The sequence below is a fragment of the Cololabis saira genome, chromosome 14, assembly GCF_033807715.1.
Source record: "Cololabis saira isolate AMF1-May2022 chromosome 14, fColSai1.1, whole genome shotgun sequence".
Classification (NCBI taxonomy): Eukaryota; Metazoa; Chordata; class Actinopteri; order Beloniformes; family Belonidae; genus Cololabis; species Cololabis saira.
The window spans coordinates 29,231,035-29,258,851 of NC_084600.1; the positions used below are offsets into that span (position 1 = coordinate 29,231,035).

General features: G+C 43.0%; 1 protein-coding gene across 1 annotated transcript; it reads right to left on the bottom strand.

Annotated features, from left to right (window-relative positions):
- tlcd3a (TLC domain containing 3A) lies at positions 1–27,300 on the bottom strand. Its single transcript, XM_061740339.1, has 5 exons — positions 26,979–27,300; positions 17,985–18,071; positions 11,788–12,007; positions 5,274–5,369; positions 1–2,054 (listed from the first exon to the last, which is right to left on the bottom strand). The coding sequence occupies exons 1-5, from the start codon at positions 27,098–27,100 to the stop codon at positions 1,737–1,739; spliced, it is 843 nt and encodes a 280-aa protein (XP_061596323.1). The 5' UTR covers positions 27,101–27,300; the 3' UTR covers positions 1–1,736.
- Between the last annotated feature and the right edge of the window lie 517 nt (positions 27,301–27,817).

Consider the following 27,817-nt stretch of genomic DNA (forward strand, 5'->3'; position numbering starts at 1 on the left):
CTTTTTAACAAGTGCAGTGGTTCAAAAAGTTTCTAACATAAATGTGTGTGTACAAAGTCACAATGTTTCTTAATGTTTCTCTGACAAAGTTACAAGTTTAACACTTTTTTTCTGGCAAATATTCCTTTTGGTGGTTTCAGAAATTACTTTTCTTGAGCAAATTTTAAGGTTGATAAATTTACAATTTCTTGAAATAAGAGACAAAAAAAACTAGAACCAACTAAAAAAATTTAATTTTTCTATTTTATTAATAGAAACTATTCTTCCACAATTTCTGAGCGGCTCTCACAAACGTAAGTGTATAAAGTCAAAATGTCTGAACTTTCAAAACATGCAAAAATAAAAAACCTATACATTGTGATGATTTTAAAGCCAATTCTCTAGTTTGTAAAGTGATATTTCAGCCGTTTTCTGACATACTTTTTCTCTTGGAAATGCAAAAGGACGTTTTATTCTGTAAACCACTGAGTTTGAAAGGTGCTGCAGAAATAAACTTGAATTGAATTCAAAGATAATAAACTCAACTTCTGAAAACAGGTCGGAAACTGAGATTTATTTAGATTTTTCAGACTTCGTGAGCTCAGCGACACAATTGTAAAGCCAGAATTTTAGAGGACGTTATAGTTCTTGGTGTGGATGGCCCTTTACTGATGCAGACTGTATGTTTTAAAACTATGTTTCTATTTCAACTCAAGCATGATTCAAATCTCTAAAACCGCAAGAACTGTATGTACAGCCTTCTGTTTTAAGTGCTCGATGCAACACCTGATATAGAAGTGTGTATAAACCTGTGGATCTGCAAAGAAACTGAACAGGAAGTATTGAACAGAAATCAAACCGGACACCTTTAACTTTTTTTTTTTCCTTCTGTTTTCATTAAAAGTGTCCAGCTGAGCCACAACTCACCTGACTGCTCTGACCGACCCAGAGTTCAGCTGGGAAACGTCTAACTATGCACACAAACGCCACAGAAATCAAAAACAAGTTTGCAGATCTTTCATTAGCTCTCTGTGCAATTCAAACTTTCCAAAAGTATTAAAGAACGTCTCACTACCAAACCGAAATCCTGAAAATGTTTAATCTTGTTGAACGGGAAGAAAAAAAACTGTGAGGAAAACTAGGATTACTGGCGCAGACGCTACCATATCAACTGGGAGGAGACAATGCCGCTGCTTTTAGCTCTGAAGTGTCATTTTTTTTCCTTCAAACACGACCCACCACCGTTCCTAATCCTTCGTTAGTGTGAGAAACGCATGGATGGAAGAGGAAAAGCAACTACAAGACATTGCTCCTGCAACAAAACCGTAAATTTAAACACATCCCGCCGTAACAGCTACTCACGGTAACAGACCTCCCCAACCAGCAGCAGCTGTAAACACAGTGGGACAAAGATAAGAGAAAGTCTCTCCACGGAAGCTCCTCTTGAGGTGCGTTTGCTCCGGCTCCACCTGCAGCGAGGCCTCTCTTCAGCACTCTAAACGGAGCACGCTCCAACTAGATCCGGGCCAGAGTCGAGCCCAAAAACAGAACACAAATGACCAAATTCAGTAGTAGCATACGATCGGTGGTGGAGAAGTCCACTTAGGCGGCAGATCTGTAACGGAGGAGTTCAAGTGTGCGGAGAATGCCCAGGAGTTGTGGAACGAGAGCAGGCAGTCCTGGCGTACTACAGTACAACGGCGGGGTTCAGTTAGTAGCTGAGTGTGCGGCTTGAGCGAGCGGTCGTGAGCCGGATATCAATCGTCCTTGGAGGTGTCGGCGACGGCGGCCGCCGCCGCCTCCGCGGGGAGCGGGTGCGGCCTGCGGCTGCGCTGGTACAGGCGGAAGCCCTTCCGGCAGAGCAGCACGAACCAGTAGACCTGCGGCGCCAGGATGCAGGAGTTGCCCAGGTTGGCGGACAGCGGCAGGTGGAACGGCACGCTGTAGAGGGGGATGCCGTAGTGGCTGCCGTACATCCAGTACATGTAGGGGAAGAGGGCGATGCGGCACATGAAGAAGGTGGACAGCACCATGCCGCCGTTGGCCTTGTGCACCCAGCAGTCCTGGAGGCTGAGCTGGAGGACGACACAGAGAGACAACAACTGCATCAATGTCTGTTCATTTACCAGGTGTGTAGTGTGGCTGCATGAGCCGTGCGCTCAAGTCACAAGTTCCTCTTTGTCTTTCAGTAAAAACCAAATCACATGCATCTTTTCCCAGTGTGTACGGTAGGGATGGGCGGTATGGACTAAAAAAATGTATCACAATAATTTCTGGCATTTATCCCGATAACGATAAAAAAAATACCAATTCAACTCCACCTTTTTAACTATAAATCTATCACCACATTCAGCCTTTGGAGCCCCCAAATCACTGCTCTAAAAGATACTAAATACTATTAAACTACACCAATTAAATTGAATTGATAAAAACCAATTAAATGTCCACCTGTACTGCAAAACTGTAATGACTCCTTCCTTCCTTCCTTCCTTCCTTCCTTCCTTCCTTCCTTCCTTCCTTCCTTCCTTCCTTCCTTCCTTCCTTCCTTCCTTCCTTCCTTCCTTCCTTCCTTCCTTCCTTCCTTCCTTCCTTCCTTCCTTCCTTCCTTCCTTCCTTCCTTCCTTCCTTCCTTCCTTCCTTCCTTCCTTCCTTCCTTCCTTCCTTCCTTCCTTCCTTCCTTCCTTCCTTCCTTCCTTCCTTCCTTCCTTCCTTCCTTCCTTCCTTCCTTCCTTCCTTCCTTCCTTCCTTCCTTCCTTCCTTCCTTCCTTCCTTCCTTCCTTCCTTCCTTCCTTCCTTCCTTCCTTCCTTCCTTCCTTCCTTCCTTCCTTCCTTCCTTCCTTCCTTCCTTCCTTCCTTCCTTCCTTCCTTCCTTCCTTCCTTCCTTCCTTCCTTCCTTCCTTCCTTCCTTCCTTCCTTCCTTCCTTCCACGCAGAACCATAAATCAGCTTTACACAAAAACGTCATCAACGGGAATTTATCGTTTTTACCGTGAGATGACAAATTCTTATCGTGTGGAATTTTTTGGATGGTATATCGTGAACGGTAAAATATCGCCCATTCCTAGTGTACGGTGTGCAACGCAACACCACAACAACAGCCCCAGACTTCTGTTTTGGTCCGTTTCCAGGTGAGACTATAGCAGACTGTTCCAGGTGTTTGGGTTAGTCCCCCAGGAGGAGTCCCGGGGGCAGATCCAGGACTCGGCCAGGACAAGGGGAAGTCCGGGGCTCCCTGTTTGGGACGACCTGCGACCCAGGTACATGGGTGGAACAGACTCTGGAACTCCCTCCCCCCCACACAACACAGACGCCATCACAACATTCAAAACCCAATTCAAAACTCACCTGTTCAAACTCGCTCACTCACTCTAACCGGACACTGTGCACTACACTACACCGTTTGTTTTATTTGTTTTATTTATTGGTCCATGTACTTTTTTTATGCTGTCTAAAGCTGCCTTTTTGTATTAATTGTATTTTAACTTATAAAATGTGTGTTTTTTTAACTGTATCTCTTGTAAGGTGACCTTGGGTGACCTGAAAGGCGCCTCAAAATAAAATGAATTATTATTATTAACAAAGATTTGAGGATGCTGCTGTTGACGGAAGTAAAAACATCAGGCGGATCTTCTGTTAGTGCTGATCCGGTCCAAAAGAGGGCGACGCTGCAGCTCTGCTCTGCTTTTTCTTATTCTGCTGACAGCAGATGTCAGCAGAGACCCGAGCGCCCACGGTCCACTGCTTCCACCGATTAACGCTCTGGGTTAATGCCGTGTAAAGCTCACAGCTGCAGAACACGCGCTGGACGCGTTTGTCAGCGCGGTGTGGGCCGTATGTGGGTGAGTTAATAAACATTAACTACAGCTGTTGTCTTCAGGAGCGGGAGGGCGAACGGTGGCGGCGTTTCTCTGCTGAATGGTGCTGACTGGTGTCTTTTCTTTTTTCTGGGGGGAGCCATGCAGCTCAATTATTGATAGAAGAGTCAGAAGCTGACTCCCAAATGAAATGGAGATACTCGGGTTTTTGATGATGAAAGGATCAGACTATCACCTGAGCAGGACGTAGCAAAGAAAAAAATACAAATGACCTTCTTCTGCAGAAACTAAAGACTGAAGAGGCAGCCTTGTTGTACTTACAAAATAAAATATTTCAACGTTGGTTTTTTTAACGACAGCATCATCCCAAACCTGACTCAGTCTTTCGGATGTTTGACGTCTAGAATCATTTGTCACAAAAGTGAAAGTTAGATGAAAGGAAGCGCTTCCATACGTAAATACTCGTGTACAGACCTTATTTATCTGCCATGATTCAGTTACAGTGGACATTAGGGCTGGGCGATATATCAAGATTTTAATATATATGGATATATTTTCGCGATATGGTGCGAGACAATATAATTTATATCGAGAGAGAGAAAAAAAAAAAAAGAAATTATGGTTTTGATATATCTTATTTAGTGACAATTTGACTTGAATGTTTTATTCGAGGCTAGTATTGGATGGTTACTCCGTTCTGCCTGATGGCGGTAGTCCAGGTATCCTGATGTGACAGTGGAAGATGGGAACATCCTGGGAACATCCTGGGAACATGAGGACTGTAGAGCGGTCCGAAGACTCCAGTCCACCTGAACTGAATCCTTTGTTTCGGTTTGTTTCAGACTCGACACGTTCAGACGGCCTCCTCACCAGGCCAACTGCTCGTCTCACAGATTAAGCGCCATTAAGTCAAAAGTGGGGATTTGTGTGTTAATTTTTATACTTTTTACTCCGAGGAGAGCATGTTGGGATTTGTCGGAGTAGGTCTTTAGTCGCTACACGGACGCAGTAAAGCTAAACAAAGCTCAGCGGACGAGCCGGCCGTGAACTGGTTGTTAATGCGGCTTCCTCACAAACTGCAGTTTAATGACACACTTCAGTGTGTTTGGGAGAAAACACATTAAAGTCGGCAGAACAACACACGGCTAAATCTTTTCAGTCGTTCTTGCGCTCTGGCTTTTGCAAAGGGTAACAAAAAAAAAAGAAAAAAAAAAAGACAACAGTCTCCTTGTTATATGTTCTGTGCTGCTCTAATTAGAGAGAAATGCACAAAAGCCAGAACGAGCAACAAAGCTCAACAGGCCCGTTGTTCCTAGTTACAGTTGCTAAGCTGTGATTAGACAACTCCTGCCTGGACTAAAGTGTTCAACCAATGATTTCCCAACTTAACCTCTTTAATCTATCAGAGTAGCCGAGGCCCGAGGACGTTTAAATGGCGTCCCGGCTGGTTTGTCCCTGCCACCTGTACGGGCCGCCTCACCTGAATAAGTATCTTCCCCAGGGAGACGAAGGGTGTGCTGAGCTCGGTCAGGAACAAGCAGCCGATGAAAAAATCCCCCTGGTCCTTTCTGAAGAACTGAGAACAGACAAACAGAACACACACAGACTGAGCAAACAAACACGGGCTTGAAAAATAAAACACAGCTGGCAATCAAGAACAACGTTTGGAGCGGCTTCTCTGGAGAAGACGACACAGGGGCCAAAATATCTGAAGATTTCATCATCTCTACAAACAATAACGGTGTTTTCAATACACCGCTCTCACTAAACTTTTCTAGCCAACTCTGATTCCCGCAAGAAAATGACAAATCTAATTTAAAATGAGCAATCTTAGCAACCACGAGGTGTGTTTGAGCAAAACTGGTATCAAAATAAAAGCTGGGGTTAGAACAGAGAGTAACATGAAAAACTACATGAACATGAAAAACTGCCCAAATATGACATGTTTAAAGAGCAAGTTTTATTCTCTGACGCGTGGATGTGTTAAGAGCTGAAAGCGAAAGGCAGACGGAACCACGGAAGAGTCTAAGCGGTTGACGGATCTGGAAAACCTAACGTGGGATGTTCTGGTTCCCAGATTTTGGATTTCTGATTGAAACTCAAGTATTTGTTTATACGCTGCGAGTCATATCCTCACTGCAACTTTGAACATCGTTGTTGCACAATTTTGTGACATTATGCAGCCCTGAGCACCAAGTTCTGACGGGTCACCAGAGCCCCGCCCCCTGGTGAAACTGGCGAGGGTTCCTGATTCTCGGCGGGAGCTTCCTCCGCCGTCTGCTGTTGCAAGACAAAGATCTAAATGTGGGAGGCAGGTTATAGAGAATAAATGTGACCCGTGAGTTTAATGGTGGCGCTAGAGACCTCTTCCCAGGAGCCAGGGATTTCTCGAGGATCCTTTCGCTGACTCCTCGCAGTTCCCCGTCACAAGTCACTAAGACATACAGGTAAATACCCGAGCGATATGACCCGCTGAGTAGTGCTGGGCGGTATGACCAAAAATTTATATCACAGTATTTTTAAAAATTATATCAGTTTCACGGTATATCACGGTATTTTTTTTTTTCATGCACAACTGGGTGTTACCCACATTTTCTAATGATTTGGAAAGGAATTGCTGCAGTAAATTGGCTTAGAATGGCCTATTTTACTGTCATGAGGAGGAAATATTGTAGAAAAACATTAATGTCCACACTAGTATAAATACAGGTTTGCATGGCCTCATAAATGATGCCGTTTACAATGAGGTGGCAGCACTTATGATTCTAATGAAGTGAGAGAATCAGTCAGACAACACTTAAAGACTTTAAGTGTTGTCTGACTGATCTTTTACAAAATTACAAGGTAGAAAATATTTATTGAACGTAAAAAACTGAACATGTTTTAATTTCCCAGCATTATGTTGTTTTGGTTCCACCTCCTGGTGAATGTTAGGTCAAATTCTTTGTGGTTACTTCTTGGTTGGCCAACGATTTATGTTTGTGGTGCGCAACTGTTACGGGAGCGGCCAGTCTATTTCCTTATTTTACAACGCCGTTATTAATTGTTCGTTTTTTTTCCCACTTATTCCACCGAACACCGAAAGTGTTTTTTTGCCATTTTCGGCCGAACAATTTCGGTTATCGAACAATCGGTGCATCACTACTGCTAAACAGTCCCCTCACAAACAGTGTCCAGCGGCGCTACGTTCCACGGCGCGGCGTTCCCAACGTTGTGTACGTTACTGTACATACTCACCGGTATTACGGTATATGAAAAATTCATATCATAAGAAAAATAAACACCGGTATTCGGTATGAACCGGTATACCGCCCAGCACTACCGCTGAGGCCCGTTTTTTTCCCCCCTTTCTCCTCAGCTTTGAAAGAGCGAACATGCCTCAGGTCTGCGTCCTCCAAACACGGCCAGAACAAAGCGGCATTGTTACAGCCGACAATACAGGAAGTAATATGTCGCCACACAGCGACAAATCTTCAGGAACGGTGTGGACCGTCCCTACTCAGGAAGCTGGCCGGGGTCCAGACTGGAACCAGACAGGTACTCTGTCTTATTTTGGTAGTTTCACACACAAATGCACACACGCAGTATCAAATTAGATTGAGGTGGATTAAATTGAAGCGAGACACCCAGAGGCAGATGCATACGTTTCTTTAAACTACAGACAGCTGACGTCTCCGTCCTGCACAATATAAAGATAACTAGAAAGGGAGCCAGGTGGAGGCGGTGGGGCGGTGGAGTGATGTCACGTACATCACTAATGAATGAAGCTTTCAAATATTGACCAGCAGCACAGCGCTGAGTGTTGGTTGATGCCACCCTAGAACGGGGAGGCGGCCAGGATGGATAAAGAGGCTCAAGACAAAAGAGCCATGCTCGCTGTTGATGAATAAAGTATGACGTGGCTCTGCCATCTGCCAGAAAAACGACGACGGAGAGCGCAGACGTGGACCGCATGTCTATTTGACTGAACGACTCGGTCCTCTCAATCCCCGAGACGCCGTTAAAGTCATTTGCAAAGGTTAGAATCCCCTCCATTACTGTTGTCTGCGCGTCAGCTCAACCAACTACAACACAGAGCAGGAAAACAACCCCGGACCATCACCCCCCCACCGCCGTGCCTGGTCTTATTGTTGAGATGCTGTCTGAGCTCTTCACCAAACATTCAGATGCAGCGTCGCTGAACCTCTTCCGTGTTCACGTACTCGTTCGGTCGTCTTCCAAATGTGTTGTCGCGATTTCAGCCGATTCGTCGACGATTCGTCGACGTTGTCGACAAAAACCGATAATCAAAATTGTCGACAATGAATTCCATTGTCGACAATTGTCGCCAGACGTGTTTTTCCAATGGAGTGAGGCGTCTCACTTCAATACAATCTCTGCCGAGAATTGCGCATGCACGATAGCGTCTCAGTGCAACTGCGGGTAATAAAACTTAAAAAGTTTGGGAGCATTTTAGCCTGGATACCCCGAATAAAAAGATGACTTGCGAGGTTTGCAAAGCCGACCATCCTCATCACGGAGCACGCCAGTAATGCATTTGAAAATGCACGTCGGAGTGTTGAACAAAACGGACCCGCCTTGGTAAGATATTAAGCGTATTTTGGCTTTAAAAGAGAGCTTTAACGTTATGCCTGACTGTGCATGACAAAAGTATTTTAAATTAAATTAAGTCAGATATCTGGAGAAACTGCGTTTAGTGTCTGTGGAGCATCTTGAGATGAGAGACGCGGGATTTGGGACGCAGTCGGTCAGCAGCATCCTCTCCCTCCACAGCAATGTAATGGCCAAGCGATTCATTTATTAAATTAATTCGTTTAATTCTTAACTTTGTTTATTTTATGTCATTTATTAGTATTATTTGAGCCACTCACAGCCTACTCGTTTATATAACCTCAATCATAATTGATGCAGCGCGAAAAGCGAAAAAAGGCTTGTGCGCTGATGACAAGGATGGATTTGCATCTAACTTTCAGCCTATGAACTATCAATTATCCATCAAACTCCACAATGGTTATGTTAACATTAGATCAGATAGATTTGTCTGTACATTTCTCTTGCGGGACAGGAGAAGACACTAAGACAATGCATCTCTATTATTGTGCGCCGTGCGGGCATGAATTCATGAGTTTTGCGGGAGGGGCCGGAGTGTAACAAACATTGCAGGCGGTAATGGTCAGAAATTCAGCGGGAGCAGGATGAAGAAAACAGTCCCGCTATAGCAGGGCTCTAGTGCAATCTTTCTTGTGTTTATTATCATTTGCCACATAATTAAAGCAACCTCATAATAAATTTAAAAAAAATTACTAATTATCCGATTAGTCGACTAATCGTTTCAATAGTCGGTGACTAGTCGACTATTAAAATAGTCGTTAGTTGCAGCCCTACTCCTGGGACGGCTTGTATAACGTTAAACTCCAAATTGTTTGGAGATGCCTTGAATTTTTATGTCCATTTAATGGGAAGCAGCAATCGCTGCTCTGAGTCATTGGTTATGTCTTTCCCTCTTGGCATTGTGTGTTAAATCCTATGGAACCAGTCAGGTGATAATTATAATGAACCGCCAGTGTCTGTGAGGATGAGCGGATGTCAGATGGACAGGACAGTGGACATGTGTTCGGTTTGATTTGGGAAACATGGACATCTGTTCTGACGTTACGTAATCCCCCTAAAGGGCTTAATGTCGTTCGTGCAAATGAACTGGATGACAAAGATTGTCGAGTCTTTTAACAAAAGACAGAGAATGGGAACTTACACACGCCTGTAAAATGGTGACTTGTGATTTGAAGACTAAAGATGTAAATTAAAGTCAGAAGGAGCGTCCGGCCCGAGTGTGGCGCTCTGGAGGGACATGGTCCCACAGAGACGATGGAGAAAACTAAGAAGACGGCGATGGTGGACCGCTGAGCAGCCGACACGTTCAACGAGACTGTTCACCACGAGGAAGCATCGGCGTTTCCTGCTCAAAGCAAATGAGGTAGTGCAGTTCATCGAATGACCACTAGGAGCTGTCTCTGACAGAGCATTATCTTTCTTGTGTCAAAGATAATAAAGTTGTCGTGATGTGAATAAAACAGAGGCTGCTGTGACCATTTCTGGTTTTGACTGGACTGGTTCTGGATCAAACCAGCCACCTGGATGACCCGATGGACTCCCTTTAGCTCATCTTCTGCTAGCTTTTGCCGCTGGTCCTTGTTTTAGCTCCAGCAGCACTTGTTTTGGCACCGACGCCTGATATGAGGGTCACTGAACAGATCAATAGGTTTTGGTAACCGAGCTGAGGTGGAGACCTACCCGTGTCCTAACCACAAACTAACAAAACACAATTTCTTTTGTCTGATATTAACCTCATGTGACACAGAGAAACTAACCTGAAAGTTTATATCAAGAACACACCTGTATGTGAGTCTCACCTGGTCGGTTACGCTACTCAGGTATTGATTAGAGTCTGACTGAGTCGGTTTATCTGAAGGACAAAGGTTCAACTTTCTGGCCTCAATCTTATCAACCTGACTTGTTTTTCGTGGACTCAGGCCTTTCAGAGCATAAATGTTGACTTTTATGTAACAAAAACATCCCACGTGGAACTAACCTCGCTCTGGCGCGGCGCGGCCTGACCGCAGAGTACAAATTATTGGATCTTCAGACAGCTATCACCTAATGTCATCAACCACACCTGTATTTTATGTGCAACATGACCGAACACTTAAAAATGGTCAAGTCTTTGAGTTTCTCTTTCTTTCTCCGTGTTTCCGTCCTTCAACAGAACAGCAGACTGGCCTGCCAGCTCATGTATTACGCAGCCAAGCTAAACTGGCGTAAAGCTGATGAGTAAGGGAACAAGAGGCGAAACAAAGGAAGGGGAGTTGTGTTTAGAAAGAAAAAAAAAAAGCCAGGATGACAGCAGCTGGAGCTAAATAATGTAGGGTAACGTGATCTCCTAAAGCCGCCGACCGCCGCTGCAAACAAAGGCCGGCGTTACCAGCGCACCTGGCCCGCTAACCTGGATGCTGCTGGGAAAGGAGCACTCTGTAAACTCCACCGGTGATTAGGGTTCATGGACGGAGAAGCGGGAGCTCCTAGGCGAGTTTGGTAAAATATTTGGGCATTCAGAGGGGACAGAAAGGTTCTGGGCAAATATTAGCTCAGGAACCCCGGTTTAAAATGTCAACATCTTCAGATATTGTTCAGTCATACCTTCAAAAAAGCCTTTATTTTCTTGCTTCTGCTAAAGACTTAATTGAGGTGCACACATTTATTTCAGTCGTCTCTGAACGTGGATACTTTCATTTAATCTGTATTTCACTGTTTTTGGCCAGAACTTCAGAGGAAAACCACCCCGAGTCCTGCCCACTCTTAACAAATCCGTCCCCTTTACAACATTTACACTACAAAAGATCTAAGGATGAAGATGATCAATAATCACATTAATAATCACTTGGATTTCAGTCTTTTAGAGACCTGAGACCTTTTTCTTTCTTCCTTTCTTTAAAATGACCGAGGGGGAATGCTTTAGTGAAGCGATGCACAAGGTAATCCATGACGGAGCGCCACCGGTCTATTTTCTGCAGCTACTTAAGCAACCACTGCGAGATAATGCATCTTTATGGAAGAATTGATCTGAAACTACTGCGCAACATTAGAGCACGCAGCAATAATGCATTACTGGCAGGATGTTTCACCAAAACATCACTTGACTCATTACTCGTCACGTCGGCTCCAGTGTTTCCCACAAACACATTTGTGTTGCTATATTTAGCAACGCATTTATGTTAACGTTTTGGCTATTAAAATACTAAAATAGGTCATTGTAGAGCTGCATGCAACCGTCCGGACTCTCTGTGCATTTGAGTTTATCACTAGAAACACTGTCAACAGTTCATCCAGTCTTCTAAATCACTGGTTTGGACTACTGGCCTCGTCTATGCTCCTCAGTGCCTCCCTCATCTTCCTCAACCCCCCCTCCTCTTCCTCCTCCTCCTCCCCCTCCTCCTCACCAGTGTGACGGGCAGCAGGATGGTAAGCAGGGCGATGTGGTGCAGCACCAGCAGGAACTCCTTCCGGATGAAGGAGTTTACGGTCCTCAGCGAGTGCTGCTTGTAGTCCTCGTGCCCTTTGACGCGGTAGCGGTGGTAGTGGCTGAGGTACATGGCGAAGATGTCATACGTCATGTAGGGGACGCCATACCAGATGACGAAATAGGTGGTCAGCCAGTGCCTGAGTGGAAAAAATAAAAAGCGACTTAAGTCATTTCAGTTTAATTTATTAATACTTTAAAGCACCATCTAAGGCAAATGATTGGAGCCAGAAGGGATCAGAAGGAAGCCAGCTAACAGCTGAAAATAAAATAACTATCTCGGACCAAACTCATTCTTCAGCTGTCAAATCAAAGCCATTCTCAGTTGAACTTTATAGAATTCATACGCAGGATATTTAGAAAATGTGCTACTAAGGTGCAGGGATGGAGATACTTGTGTACCAGTGGTGTCTTTATTTTGAAACAACACAAATTTGCACTATTTCGTTGTTTTTTTTTTTCTCCACATTTTCTGTCAGTGTCAAATTATTTACTATACAAGGTCGATTAGTTAGTTGGGGGCTTGTGTAAATTATTGCCCAGGGCCCCAGGAGACTGAACCGCCTCTGAGAACAATGGACAGGTTTTTGACGGTGAGTTTAAACACCTTTTGCACAGAGAGGCCTTTTTTGAAAAAAAAAAATGTATTGATAGCAATGATAAATAAAGCTATTAATATTGTTATATTGTTACAGAGTAAAAAAAAAAAAAACTTGTTACACTGACAGCAAATAATATTGTTACACAATAAATCAATAAAAGCTGGAAATAATTACTTTGGTTTGTTGTTTTGTTATTTAAAAGGAGGTTTTAGTTTGTTTTATTGCAACCTGTAATTTATTGCAGTTTACTTTTATTAATTAAATTGTTCAAAAAAGTCAAACAAACAAAATATGTGTTTGATTGGAGGGCGGGTATGTGGGGATAGATGCACTGAGTACTAACCAACTAGCCTTCAAAAAATGATGGTGAAATGACAGTAAAAAATCTTCTCTTTTATTTGGGTGAACATAAAAACATGGAAAAACTCTAGAAAGATGACAAAGGTGAAGGAAAAGTCAGATGTAAAACACTGACAAATGGGCAAACACCAGAGAGGAAGGACTCTGGACCATGAGAGGGATGGAAACGGCTCTGGAAATGACTACATTTCCTGGTCCAGCGGTGCTCTACTAGCACCACTGGAGACAGCAGTTATCTTCAAGCTCCACGTTCACATCTGAACTGTAGACTTGTATTAACATCCTGTCTAACCAGAGGGCTTCAGCTGCAGAGACGCTACAACCGAGATGGACGCGTGTGGAGAATACGAGCGCCACCATCACATCCTTTTCACTGTGGACAGCAAAACACAAGTGAGCCTGGCAGGAAGCGCTGCGAGGATTCCTGAACCTCGGTCAGACGGACTCATTGTGCTAAAAGAACGTCATTCTAGATGATGTATTATATAATACACAAGTCCTGGTGCTCCAGCCACTTCACAGCTTGTTCAACCCCATCAACTTCTACAGCAGCCCACCACATCCTTTTATGCCACTCGCCAATTTCTACGAGTTTGAAAACATATTGGCGCTGAGCTGGGCTCCGTTTGGACCCGTTATTAACATCTCCCACGAGTGATCCCATCACAAGTGACCAGCACAAACAACGTCCGTTGACACCTGGGATAAATATCCGTCTCAAGGTTATCACTTTATTGATGTCATTGTAATACAAATGTTATGGAGCCCAAGATGCAATGCGTTTACACCATTAAAAACAAAAATATGTCTGCATACTGTCCACCCTGCCTCCTAATGTGGATGGATCTCAATGTGTCCTTAAATGCATTCTGGGTGAATTAACACATGCATTTTAGGCTGCCCGCTTGTGGCCAGATGTTAATACCAGGTCTAAGCAGGACCAAAGACCCACTTTCCCAAACTGTGTATTTACAACATGAGTTTATACAAAGACAAGCACTTAAAGAGGAAACTAAAAAAATAATAATTCCAACTTGGGCATAACAGCTGAATCAAAGACACTGGATAGGACACCTGAAAGAGCTCAGCTGGATTTATTGGACGAGCTTCAGCTCTTCTAACTCTCATGCACCCAGATCCTCCATCTTTGCTGCAGCTTGTCTCCCCCTCCTCACCATCATCATCACCATCATCATCATCATCAATATGACTAAAGCCTGAGCTTTAATTTAATGCCCTATTCACACGGGAGTAGTATTTCCTGGGGACCTGAATTTAAATGGTAATTGTTTAACACAACTCAAAGCCTTCACATCTGCAATTTATAGTAAAACACAGACTTCTTGTTTGCAGCACAAGTTATAAATGAATATGTTGGAGTTACATGTTAGCTTCATGTTAGATCGTTCTTTAGTGTGGCTTTAATCTCAGTTGCAAAAGTTAACCAAGACAGTAAACTTAATGAAAACATAGACCCCTTTGCAAGTAAGAAACTGTTCACTGCAGGGAAACAACAAAGATGACAATTCTTGAGATACCGTCTTCAAACATCACAGGATAAAGTAAATGAAATGCCATAATCTCAGTCTAAATCCTTTTTTTTTTTTTTTTTTTTTTTTAACATAAAGCAAATAAGGGATTTATTTCACGTTAAATGCTGAGTTAGTGCCATCACAGCTTTCTGCGTTGAAAATCCTGATCCTGACTGAAGAAATGCACGAAGACACTCATTTAACTTACGTACAAGCAAACCTCCCAAAAGCTTCCGGGCAGGTTTACGTAAGTACAGTCCAATAAACAGCTTGGACGGCTGCAGCGCTGTAACGAGCACCAATTACAGTGATGGTTAATTATGTGGACAGGATGGAGTAAAGCTGCAGGGCACAGCCAAGACCTCTGACCCCTCACTGGGTTCTTTAGCTCTTAAAGTCAGAAGACGAAGATTAGGAGCAGAGCGGCACAGCAAACCGCTCAGAGAGGAAGGAGAGCGGCAGCCGTACATCATCGCTCTGCAGTGTTGCTGCTTGAAAAACACGTTTTGGTTTTGTAAGTGAGATAATGAGTGAAAGGTTAATCCGACATTTCTGTATGTGTAAAAACATAATAAAAACAATCTTATTGTAGTATTTAGCAAATACAACCCAAGACAAACAACAATTTAACCTTTTTTTTCCTCCACAGTGCCATTATTATTATTATTATTTTCAAAAGAAGACAAAAAGAAATAAAAATATTGATGATTTGGGCAATCCTAAGTACCCCCATGATTCAACCGCTTGCAGGTTCACCTTTAGCAGCAATATATTTTGCTTCTCAAGTCGAAAGTGGGGAGACAGTTTAGCCGCTCATTGAGGAAATGTCTTTATTTTTAGGAAGATTTCAAGGCTTTACAGTCGACCTCCGTTGACGTCCAGTCCTGACAACTGTTGAAATGTTTTCCATTTGTGAATAAACTTTCTCTCTGTTGAACATTGAACTCCAAATTGCTTGGAAATAGTTTTATAACCCTTTAATGATTAATGTGCAGAAAAAATTGGAACAGTATTGGTATTGCCCATCAACTGCTTCTGCTTTGTGGCTAACATGTTATTAAATAAGCGACATCACAGTGAAAATGGTTATAAGTTGTTGTTCATCTGAGGTTGACCATGTCCGTTGTGATTGTTAACGTACATTGTATTTTTACCAACGCTCATCAGATGCTGAATGCTCAATTCATCAGAACCTGTGATTATCAGTCCCTGACTGCAACTCACCCTCTCAAATTCTATAGACGCAATAAGATGGTACCTAGTATTTATTTACCACATAATTTCTTTCTTTTTAGCTTCAATTATATTGAATAAATGTGGCACACTAATATAACATAATATGTTGTTGCTAGTCTATTATGCTGAGGGAAGACCCTGTCCCAATATACCCAATACCCCCACTTCCCATCCCTACCCCTAAATTTTGAGCGTTCCCGTGAGGGTAGTGGTGTCCCAATTCCTCTTTTCATCTAGGGGGAGTGCGGAAAACAAGGGTAGTGTGTATGAATCTAGCCCTACGGAGCGAGGGTTTTCCGATGCACCCTAGATACCCGAGGGCTAGAAAAATTTCCCAGAATGCTTTTCATCGTCATTTGCGGACTGAATCAAAAAAAAAAAAAAAACATGGGACATTTCTTATTTTTTAGTGAATAAAATCAATATTTTGAGTTAGTTTCTGCATAAAAATGCATTTTGATTACATTTCTAGCAAGAAATATATATTTTACTTTCATAATATTCACTCAGTGAATGTACATAATCACTCGTTTACCCGTTGTTGGGAAGTCTTTTTCAAACCTCGCCAGAATAAAGGCTGATTTATGGTTCCGCGTAACACCAACGCAGAGCCTACGGCGTAGGTTACGCGGCGACGTGCGACGTACCCTACGCCGTAGGCTCTGCGTCGATTTAACGCGGAACCATAAATCAGTTCCCGAGCGGGCAGGCAGTTCTCATCCCGAAATTTTCTGAGCAAATTTCTTAACAGGCGTAGCTACAACTGTTAGATTTCATCTATTAAACCAGCATTTATTTTCCTAAATGATTTATTTCCGCCAGCGGTAATTCTCCACAGAGCTGCAGGTTTCTCCCCGGGACGACGGCGCAGGTTGACCCGGCCGTGAGCTGCTGCTCCGAGCCGGCGGCTCTTCTCCGAAAACATCGTACCAAATTTCTTAACAGGCGTTATTTGGATAAACTGAGCCCAGGTTGGGGATCTTAACAGTTACTTTTACGCCTGAAAAAATATTAAAACTTAATAAAGTGGCATATTAACAGCGCTACAGCGGAAATTAAAACAGCTTTTGGCTCTCAGCTTCCTGATATGGTGTGACGTATGTGCAAACGTAACTACGCAGTCGCTTACATACCCGAACGTAAACCACGCAGTGATGTAGCAAGCAAAATTTAGGGGTGGTGCTGAAAAGTAGGGGAAGTGGGTGTATTGGGACAGGGCCCTGGGAAGATTACAAGTGCCCTAAAATCTGTGGCTTCTTTTTTTAGGGGTAGTGGTAGAAAGTAGAGGGTGTATTGGGATTGGCCCTAATATGATGAGATGATTCTGAAACTACTGCATACGGCCGTACCAACACTGGTACAGTGGACTTGCCGACTTCTCACCATTTTAAGGGTAATTGTGGTTTATAAATGCCTTGGTCTTGTTTCTTTTAATGCACAATATCATAAAGTTACAAATAATTCAGTTTAATTCAATTCAAAGTAATTAATTTCCTTTAAGGGATTATTAAAGTATAAGGGGGTCACGTATTCCTGTCAAACATGTTTTTAGAAGGATGTTTTTAAGGGAAATGGTTGAAAACAACACAAATGAGGCTTAAACAAACAGATAATGGCAGAGCGCTGCAGAGCTCAAGGGTCTGACTGCGGTGCACGTATCTGATAAGCTTCAGGCTGCAAACACGTCACAGGACGGCAGAACTGAGCATCATTGTGGAGGAATTAAGCTCTCCGGGTGGAGGGGAGGGGAGGGGTGGCTGGGATTAGCGGCCTGGAACTGGGACTTGCCCCGGTCCGGCTGCTGACTCAGTAGGATTAAAGGGCTAGCGTTAGCCTAGCATCACACTTTCCTGAACGGCACATGGAGGCTAACGCTACACTAGCACGCACTTGCTTAACCTGGAGGGGGAGGCGAGGGCTGGATTACAGCGGCTGCTTTGCTCGCGATACTGAGAAGATCTCTGTCCAGAGAAAAACGTGAAGATCCTCTAGTAATGATCTCATGAATCTCCTTCCTAAAGAATCCTGGATTTTAGCAAATGTAACAGTCGACAAGGTACTTCAATGCTGAAATCTCTGCAGCGGCACGGTTTTACTGCAGTGGCATGCGACTGTTTTTAGTTCCAGGATATCTACGCTGGCTGAAACCAGAAATACAAAAACTAATCAACACCCCTCAAGACGTGGTGTCAATCAGGCCGTCACTGCAAAAAAAAAAAAAAAAAAAAAGGTTCTAGTTGATAAGTTTAAAGGGACAACCAAGTCAATAAATCCCCACTCAGCGGCTGGTAAACAAATAGTATTTAGTATGAAATCAGTGGGTGCAGAGGTTTGTGTGTTGCCCCTCAGGACCATGTCGCAACAGGATCAATAACACCAAGTCTTACCTGTCATAGATGACGTTACCCCGACATGACAACACGACAATGACCCCTGCTGTGGTTGCCATGATGGCGTGGATGGAGGACACCAGTCTGCAAAAGAGATGCGCAACAAGATTTAGTAAAAACAAAGAAAAAAAAAAAAAAAGGTTAAAGAAACAAAACTCGACCAGAGTTAATGCGACTGACAGGTGAAGAAAATGAAGTCACAGATTATCTTACAATCAGGATTGTGGTACTGTGAAGCGGTAAACCCAAACCGCAACAGAACAACACACTACACTGCAGAAACTAAACTCTTAAACGTGCTGTATTTGATCCATAAGTACTTAGTACCTACTGTAGGAATCAACAAACAAATAAGACTGTATCCGTCCAAGAAAACCATCAGTTTTCTCTTAGGTTTAATCACCACTTCTAGTTTGGAGCTAGAACCAAACCCTGGGACCATTTATTCAACTGCTACATCAGCCGGTCACATGACCGCTGAGCCAGGATCTGTTTCCCGTCGGTACTCTTGTGAAACGTCAGTCGCAGCTGAAGTTTTGATCCATTTCAGAGTCTGCATGTCGACGAGGACGCTCAGATCCCGGATGTGTTCTGGCAGCGCCCATGTTATCAAGGATGCATCCAGTGGAGACCTGCATACTTGCCAGGTGTGAACTACCAAGTAGATCAGAAATTGACGTTCTTGGAAGTGAGAAACAGCCAGCTTTTGCGGAAGTGGCCCACTGAATTATGGGATACGGTAGAGTGCTCAGTGCGTACTACAAAACATTTGTTTTTTTCTTTCATACTGTAAATTTCCACATTTTAGTGCAAATAGAACACGTTCTCAATATAATACGTTTTTTTGCTAGGCTAGTGACAATTCAGTTTACTGTTTCAAAATTATTATATTATAAAAACGGGAAATTTACGGGAAAATACTAATACGGGAGGATGGCGGGAAAGAGGGGTAAAATACGGTAGTTTCCCGTCCAAAACAGGAGACTTGACAGGTATGCATCTTTGGCAACTGATCATACTTAACCTCGACCGTGAACTCTGGATGGGAAAGAAAAAAGTGTTGGATGAATAAAAATATAAAGATAAGAGCCGCTGATGTTGGTCTACATCACATGGACCTATATAATAACTCGTAGTTGATTCATGAGTCCACAAGCAAAACACAGAAATGTGGGTCATGCTCCTAACAGGCGCTCCTTCAGGTGAGCTACTTAAGCGGCGAGTCCTACTAGTTCAGTGTACCATTACGGGATTAGCAGTGCTCGGCCTCAACTTTCCTCATCTATAAACAGACCCGTGACATAGGAGAAGCTGGTGCATCTCTATTTGAGGTGTCACTGTTGAGGCGTAACGCTTGCAGGCCTCACACCTACCTACGGTGAACCCCTGAGAATGACATTCTGAGTGATGAAAAACTCACACCGACTCTGATGTTAAGTAACTTTAAAAAATATATAAATAACACTGGACAAATGTTCAGTTCTCAATCACAGGGTTATATTTCGTTCGATTTAAGCAGGATGCTTGGTTATATCACCAATTTGTGCAAACTATGAATGACTGCTTTGGCTCAAACGAGCTCTCTCTCTGGCTGCTCTCCAACTTGGCAGCACTGACAGTAAGCTGCTTAGAAATCAGAAATCATGTAATTTATTCCTGCTGCACCAGCTGTAGGAATAGTAGACAGTCACCCCGTTGACAAAACACTTTGTTTAGGAGCGATTTTCCCCTGCGAGTCTGCTTTACATCAGCACCTCCTCATCACTGCTGACTGTGAAATCAAAGAGGTTACTTTTATATAATCATGCTGTTTGTAATGAATGAGGTGATTTGGTGATCTACAGAGAAATCACATCTGTAATTAGTGCAATTCTTGAGATTTGGTGGAAATATTTAAGATTAAAACTACAGGTAGTCTCCTGTTTACGAGCATTTGAGTTGCAAACTTTTACACCCATGGCAAAAAAACAGCGAGTCGTGTAATCTGAACGTCCCAGAAATGTGCCGACTCTGCAAGTACAGTTATCTGAAATCAATATGCAACTAAGTTGTCCCAAAAGACGACCAGGTCTACAGTCCAAAGTTACCCAAGATGGTTTCTGCTGATGAAAGGGACAGAAGATAACGAGAAGTACAGGACATTTCCTTCCTTCAATAAGTCCAATAAGTTCAAAGAACATGGAAAAGTCTGCTCTGATAACTAGCACCAACCAAAACCTCAGGACGTCCAGCTGACTGACGGATGGACATATGTATGTGTGTATGCACTCCCCAACTTTTGGGGGTTGAAGCCTTTGAGGAGCTAAGCAGAGCTGCAGTTCCTCGACCGACCACCAGGAGCTGGCTGCAAAAGTCAGTCAGTGTCCGCTGACCTCCACGTCGAAGGTCCCGGTTTACAGCAGAGCTAAACATACTCTGGTTTTAGTCTCCATAGCTCGATTTTACATCCACTGAATTTTAATGTAAAATGCTTATTTAAGTCATATTCTCAACGTTTATATTGCATATTATTGTATGCAGATTTAAAAGCAAAAGCTGTCCAAGATGTCAGCCTATAATAATAATAATAATAATAATAATAATAATAATAAACCGGCCCACCTCTTGACATGAATGCTTGTTGTTCATGGATATAGTTCCGTTTTAAAACTCTGTGTACTGGACCAGAAGGCTGATTTGACATGCAATGCACCAGAATAAGAAACTAATTAAATTACAAGATTGATACGATTTTTTCCAGTCAACGGCTCACAATTCATGCCTCAAAAATAAATAAATAAAAACCTTGCATTGATGGATCTATTGGAGTACCACATTGTTGCAAAACTATTTTACTGATTTTAAAGATATATATATTTTAACGCTGTTCTGTAACTATCAGAGGTGACAAAGGAAGAAAGTTTCCCCCATTTGAACTTCATGTCTCCTATTAACGATCCCTATTCAGGGTAGGTTGCCATGACGCTGGCATCAGCAAGGCAACGCAGGCAACGTGACCAGCAATTACAAGCTCACCACTGTAAGTTGGGAAAGACTAAGTAAAATCTCTTCACCCACATAAATGTAACACTGGAACACAAATGAATTTACCCCCTACTTCTTACTGCCTTATGGTGTGATCACACACATGTCACAAGACCCAGATCTTACATAGCTTATTCATTGTGTCCGCAAATAAACCCCCACTCTCCCGACTGATAAAATGCTGAGCTTGATGGTGAGAGGCGAGTGAGGAGAGGGGGGGAAAGGAAGAACTGCCTTGCTGCCTTGTTCGGCAATGCTGTCTTTTCTTTCCTGCTGTGTCAGCCCAGTGAACAACTTCATCTTTTCTTTCACTTCGACCAAGTCCTCCTACTGACCGTTTTGTTTTTCACGGACTACTTGCCCCGTCACGTAGCGCCTGACAGTGAGGAGAGGTGGCTTTTTTTCCCTTTTTTTTGCTCCTCCAGTAAATGGACTACGTAATCTGCGAGGCCATGGGCACTGCAGTAGAGCAAAAAGAAAGTGACAGCAGAGGCAAAAAAAGAAAACAGGCTTAAGTGCATTTCATGCCAAGAAGGAGGTCTCTCTTCCTATCAGGACCACACAATCGCATAAATGGATGCAGCACACATCGCTGACTGCTTGGGAGAATGGTGCTATTCAGGAATGGTACCAGTTCATCAATTAGATAATCAAGTGGGGAACAAGTGCCAGCCTGGTATGGGTTTCCGGCTGGTAGGTGACAATCGGTGCCGCCATCAGACTCAACAGACACAAACAAATGTAATGATGGTGATGTGGACCTGTGAGCTTCAACGCGCCATCTTCAGCTCGCAGGGATGAGAACCAGCACCTCCACATCCAAGACCGTGGTCTCAAACAGGAAAAGGGTGGAATGCCATCTCCAGGTCTTGGATGAGGTGCTTCAAGTGGAGGAGTTTAACTAACGCAGGCTCTTGTTCACCAACGACCGACGACTGTAGGGGGGGGTCAGTAATGTGGACTTTTTACCAGTCTGTATTGGTGAAGAGAGACTTGAGCCAAAAGGCAAGGCTCTCAAAGGCTCCTAATTGAATCTTTGGTCTTACCATCACCGATGGTCATGACCTTTGGGCAGAGACGAGAAGAATGACATCACAGATACAAGGAGACCAAATAAGTTTTCAATATAGGGTGTCTGGACTTTCCCTTAAGAGACAGGGAGACCATTTGGGCGGGAGTTGCTGCTCCTCCACATCAAGAAGAGCCAGTCGTGGTGTTTTGGGCCTCTGATTAGGACACTCCCCTTGGGACCAACCAGGTGGAGGCCCCGGGCAGACCACAGACATGTTGGGGAGATGATATCTCTTGGTTGGGTTGTCAACGCCTCCGTATTCCCTGAGAGGAGCTGGAGGAGGTGGCCAGGTAGAGGGAGGTCTGGGTCTCTCTGCTTGGCTGCTGCCCCCGTGACCTCAACCCGCAGAAGCATACCTTAATGGACGGACGCGAAATGAAACTGTCCGTTTGCAATGTCAAAGCCACAGACATCAGTGTGATTTAAAGCTAATTTATGGTTGCACTAAAGTGCATCAGACTCCTCTCACCGAGGGTGGAGGATTGAGGGTTATCAACCAACACAGACAGCCTTGTGTGCAGTCCTCCAAAGGTCTCCTGCACTCTTAGAGGTGATGGTATGTGTAGGTCAAATGCCATTATATCAAAAGTTAGCTGGAGCCGGTAGGTAGGCCAACAAAACTTATTTCATTACAAAAAGGACCAAAGTGCCAAACACAATAAAGAACAACATACCTCAAGTTAAAAGGAACAACAGCAACTATTAAAAATTCTTTGTCTCCCGTGACTTCTCTTGTTTTCCCATAATGCAACAAAGCTGATAATCCACAGGAGTAGGGGTGGTGACCGCCACATATGTGGATGCGGCCTCGGCTCAAACCAGAGTACACAGTCGGTATACATTTTGGTTCACGCTCACAAGCTATACCTTCTTGAGCCCAAACTCAGCACCACAGACGGCCATTGCCATCACCGGTCTTGGCAGAGCATCATGTTTCCATGACGACCAGCCTAAAGCAAAGAACTGCAAAATACGGCAACGCACCTACTACCACCTTTTTTTTCTTTTTTTTTTAAACCAGAGTTGTCCGTTTTTTCTATTTTGTGCCCATCGAGGAAACTATACAGCATGTTGATGAAGCGCGTCCGGAAGTGACAGACAGGGTTTCTTTCTTTTGCCACGTGCTCCCTCGACAATCCAGAATGCACTTCTAGTACCATTACTCAAATCTACTGCTTGTGGTGATGTTTTGTCGTGGAGTGGATCTGAAGTTATGTCGTTCCCAATTACACATATAAATTAATTTAATCTTAGCCAGTGGGGCATGAGCAGTGTAGATCCTGGATGTTGTCATCTGTGATTATGACAACTTTAATATGAGGCTTCTTAAACTGTGATCTGTAAACCCTCGCCATCTATATATCCTTCCTACCAACTGTATCTATTTATAGATTTTGTACATATGCCTCCATGGCATATTTCAGTCTCATCTAAATGCTCCTTGACAAAAATGTCCAAAACATCTTGGGACAAGGTCACACATGCAGCCAACATTGTAAAACACAGATACAATTTCCAAGTTAGCAACAGCAACTAAGCAGAGTGGGACCTACCAATAGGTCCGTTGTTAGGGGCAGTTACAAAGATCAAAAAGTTCCCACTTAATTAATCAAAGTACGATACAGTTGCAAAACGCCTGTGAAGGAGGGACTCGGAGCGACGGTCGTGGAGAGAGTGGGCTGGAAATATTAGTGCATTAAAATTAAAGTTTAGGTTACCCGATTTTAACATTTCATTCATCTTGCAACCCTTAGTGGTTGAAGACATTCAGCTGGTTCATACACAACATGATTTCTTAAAGGCTCAATGTGATAAAAGGGAATCGGGGACCTATTCACCATAACAAAAGCAGAGGAAAATGAAAAAAACAAACAATCACAGATGGTAGGCTGCAGCATTTTCACCTTTACCTGGAAATCAGAGTGCTGAGATGCTAGTAATGTGGGCGTGAATGTTCATGCTATACGTTTATATACACGTGTGTGTATATATATATATATATATATATATGTATATATGTTTTTTTAGTCTATGGGTGACTGTTAATAGTAATTAAATGTTGTTTAAATATTTATTTGGTTCCAATAAGTTTTTTATTTTATTTACTTCCAGAAGTAAGGGGCACCGGTCAAGCAGAATCCAGTGTAAGCTCTCGAACATTTGATAAACAGGTGACCTGAGGATCTCTTTAAATTGGTTTGAATCAGATTTGTAAAGGGTTGTGTGCGTCCCAGAAACTCAGTTATCAGCAACGAATCCGCGATTAGTATTGTGACATATTTGTATGTTGTTGTCTTTTTTATATAATGTGATTGGACAATTCATTTCCCGTCTTTTTTAGAAAATCAAACTGAACTACACAAACCAGATTTTTATGTTTGTTTTAAATAGGTTAAATGACACTTGCTTTTGAAATAATATTTGTTGATCAAATATGTGAAAGAAAGGAACGTTATCTTTTCAAATAATATAAATTCCAGACAGAACAATGTAAATGTTAATGTTTTTCTTCTCTCTAATGTGTAAAATAAACTGAACCCAAACCAGGAAGAAAAAAAACAATACAAAATAACAGTGGACTTGTTGAAATAATAAACCCCTACTTTATGTTCAGTTTTCCACTGTAGCATAACTGAACTGCTTCACTAAAACTTATGACCAATAAGCCATTGTTGGATGGTTACATTTTTCAAAATTAAAAGGACCAAAATATGATTTTCTACTATTCTTTTTCCCCCATTGTACCAAGCTTGTACCTAACCGTGACTTCTGTGTACCGTTACACCCCGTTGTATGCCAAAGTAAATTGCATCCCCCCAAAATTTTTAGCACCGATATATATATATATATATATATATATATATATATATATATATATATATATAATTAAATCATGACAGCTACCTGCCTTGTAGTATCTTAGTTAGTTAGTTAATCTTTACTTTGGTCAATTTTAAGCATGAAAATCACTAAGCAAAATAATAAACATTTACAGGTTTTTCTTTGGTCAACATGGTGATTATTTTGACTGAAAAGGTATGGGCTTGAAGCATAACGCTTATCTTGCCCACCTTTTAACATAATAGAATATGCATAAAGAACAAATGAAGCATCATGAGGCTACACAAAAAAATTTTTTGGCCACCCGATCGATCGGGCCTGATCACGGCATTTTCAAAACATCGGTATCGGCCAAAAAAGTATCGGGACATACCTAGTTATTAATGTTTTTAATATATATTGAATCGTTTTATATATCGTTGCATTTAACGTCACTTCCGGCCGGCGAAACTAACATGGTTTACATGTTTGAATTGTGAAATTGTATATATGTTCCTGTTGCATTAAGCTGCTGCTATTCATTTCATGCCATTCAGAATGTTGCACTAAGGTTAAGCCAAAACGTATTTAAATTTTCTTGTGTTTTTTAATTTGACTGGATATCATTCAACTACCTCTTTTGAAGTTAAATTTATTCATTTTTGTTATTGCACTATTGTTGAAATATTCTCCAATGGACAATAAAAGAAACTTGGGATAATTTGAGTTTTAGTCCTATTTTTTTTTTGTTCTCAATTCATTGCCAAAATGTATCTGATCGGGAAAAAGTATCGGAATTGTCTCGGGAGCCAAAAAAAGTGATCGGATTGGGAAAAATCGGGATCGGCAGATACTCAAACTCAAGTGATTGGGATTGGATCGGGAGCTAAAAAAATCGTGATCGGGACAACCCTAACTGTAATAACTGTTGTAATAATATAATAATATAATAATAATAATAATAATAATAATAATAATAATAATAATAATAGCTCTGAAAACAGAAAGTGAAAAGATGCTGAAGAAACCGAAAAAAAAATGTAAGTGGTGATTTCATCTCATGAAAACACACTTCATCTTAAAACACAAAACAGGCCCAACCCAAAACCACCGCCTCAGCATAAACCTCTAAGAGCTCCACCGCTGCAAAACCGCTGCAAACCCCACACCAGGTCCAGGTCCAGGTCCTGGTCCTGGACCTGGTCCTGGGGGGCTGGAGCTCTAGTGGAGTGGGGGGCCGCTTTGGTAAACACCTTGCACCTCGTAGCCACGTCTTGTTAAGGACCCAACATCGCTGTTGGGACGTGAGGTTCGGTGTTTTGCAGCGGATGTTCAACCCAGCAGCGGATTAAACCCGCCTGACAGCGTCCAAACGAATGAAGGTCCCGGTGACCCGACACCGGCTACGGAATAAAAGGCTGATTTATGGTTCCGCGTCACACCAACGCAGAGCCTACGGCGTAAGGTTCGCGTACGGTGCGCGTCACCGCGTACCCTACGCCGTAAGGCTGATTTATGGTTCCGCGTCATACCAACGCAGAGCCTATGCCGCGTTCCATTTGTCCTCGGAAGTGGGGATTTCCCAGTTCCCAGTTGTATTTTTCAACTGGAACGCCCTTCGAAGTGGGATTTCCCACTGGGAAAGTGGGAGAGTCTTCACCACCCCCGAGTTCAGATTCCAAGATGGCTGCCCCGGTTGTAAACAGTAGAACAGAGCCCTGTAAAAATCCGTAGCACTTCATTCTAGTTTTGGTCACACTAAATCAGTCGTATACAAGTATTGTTCGGCATATATATGCTGCTATAGTGTAATTAAAATGTTTCATGTGGTATATGCGAACTACAATCTTGTAACTGGAACGCTGATAACTCGGCTGTGACGTCATTCCCAGTTCCCAGTTCCGACTTCCGAGGTAAATGGAACGCAGCACTATGCCGTACGTAGGCTCTGCGTTGGTGTAACGCAGGACCGTAATTCAGGCTTAAAACACCGCGGTACCGGCTAGCCGGGCTGCGACCCGCGGCGGCCCCGCTTGCTTTCTAACGGACTAGGGAAATGAATGAGCCTCGTTCACCTCTCGCTGACCAGCACCACGTCGGCATCGCTCCAGTGGCGGAACACGGCCGGCAGGACCCTCCTGAAGGCGAGGAAGAGCCCGGGGAACACTACGGCGCCGCAGGCTAGAACCTGCCACATCCTGCTTGGCTGTTTTCCCTGGATCTGGGTCGCTACAGGCGGCGGCAACGGGGCATGTTCACGGCGCGGGGGAGTCTGCGCTGTTCACCGGGGAACGGTCCACCATCCGCTCATATGCAGGCAGACATCGGCGCTGTGGAGCTCGGTGCAGCGGGAGCGGGGACGGATGCGCTTACTGGCGAAGGGACGCGGAGCTTCCGGTGGGGACTTTCAGAATAAAGGTTTGGGAATGGAGCTCTGTGTGTGATGACGACGGAGCATTTGGCCGGAAGTCGGGATGAGCATCACCCAGATTTCCTTTAAAATGCTACACAGATTCTATTAGTCAGGGGGCAAACCCTAAGATTGATAACTATGCTCACGCTTCTGGGTAAAGTTTGACAACCTTATTTTTTTGTTAGAAGGAACCCCTAGGAGGAATAATAGGGGTGTTGTCATCTTGGATTTTTTTGCTGGTGACCACTGGAGGCGCTGTAACATTCAAATACTCAATTCATGCATATGGTCACAATAATGGTCAAAATGTACAGTTTATATGCAAAATCTTCAATGTTCAAGATTTTATATTTAGGGAAATGGATAAAACATCAATTGAAAAAAATTTTTTTTTAATTGTATTGCTATATTTTGTCCAATATTGGTTAAAAAATATGACTTTTTTATAGGTGTTTTTAACACACACATAATAAGCACATTTATGCTTATGCTTAAAAATAT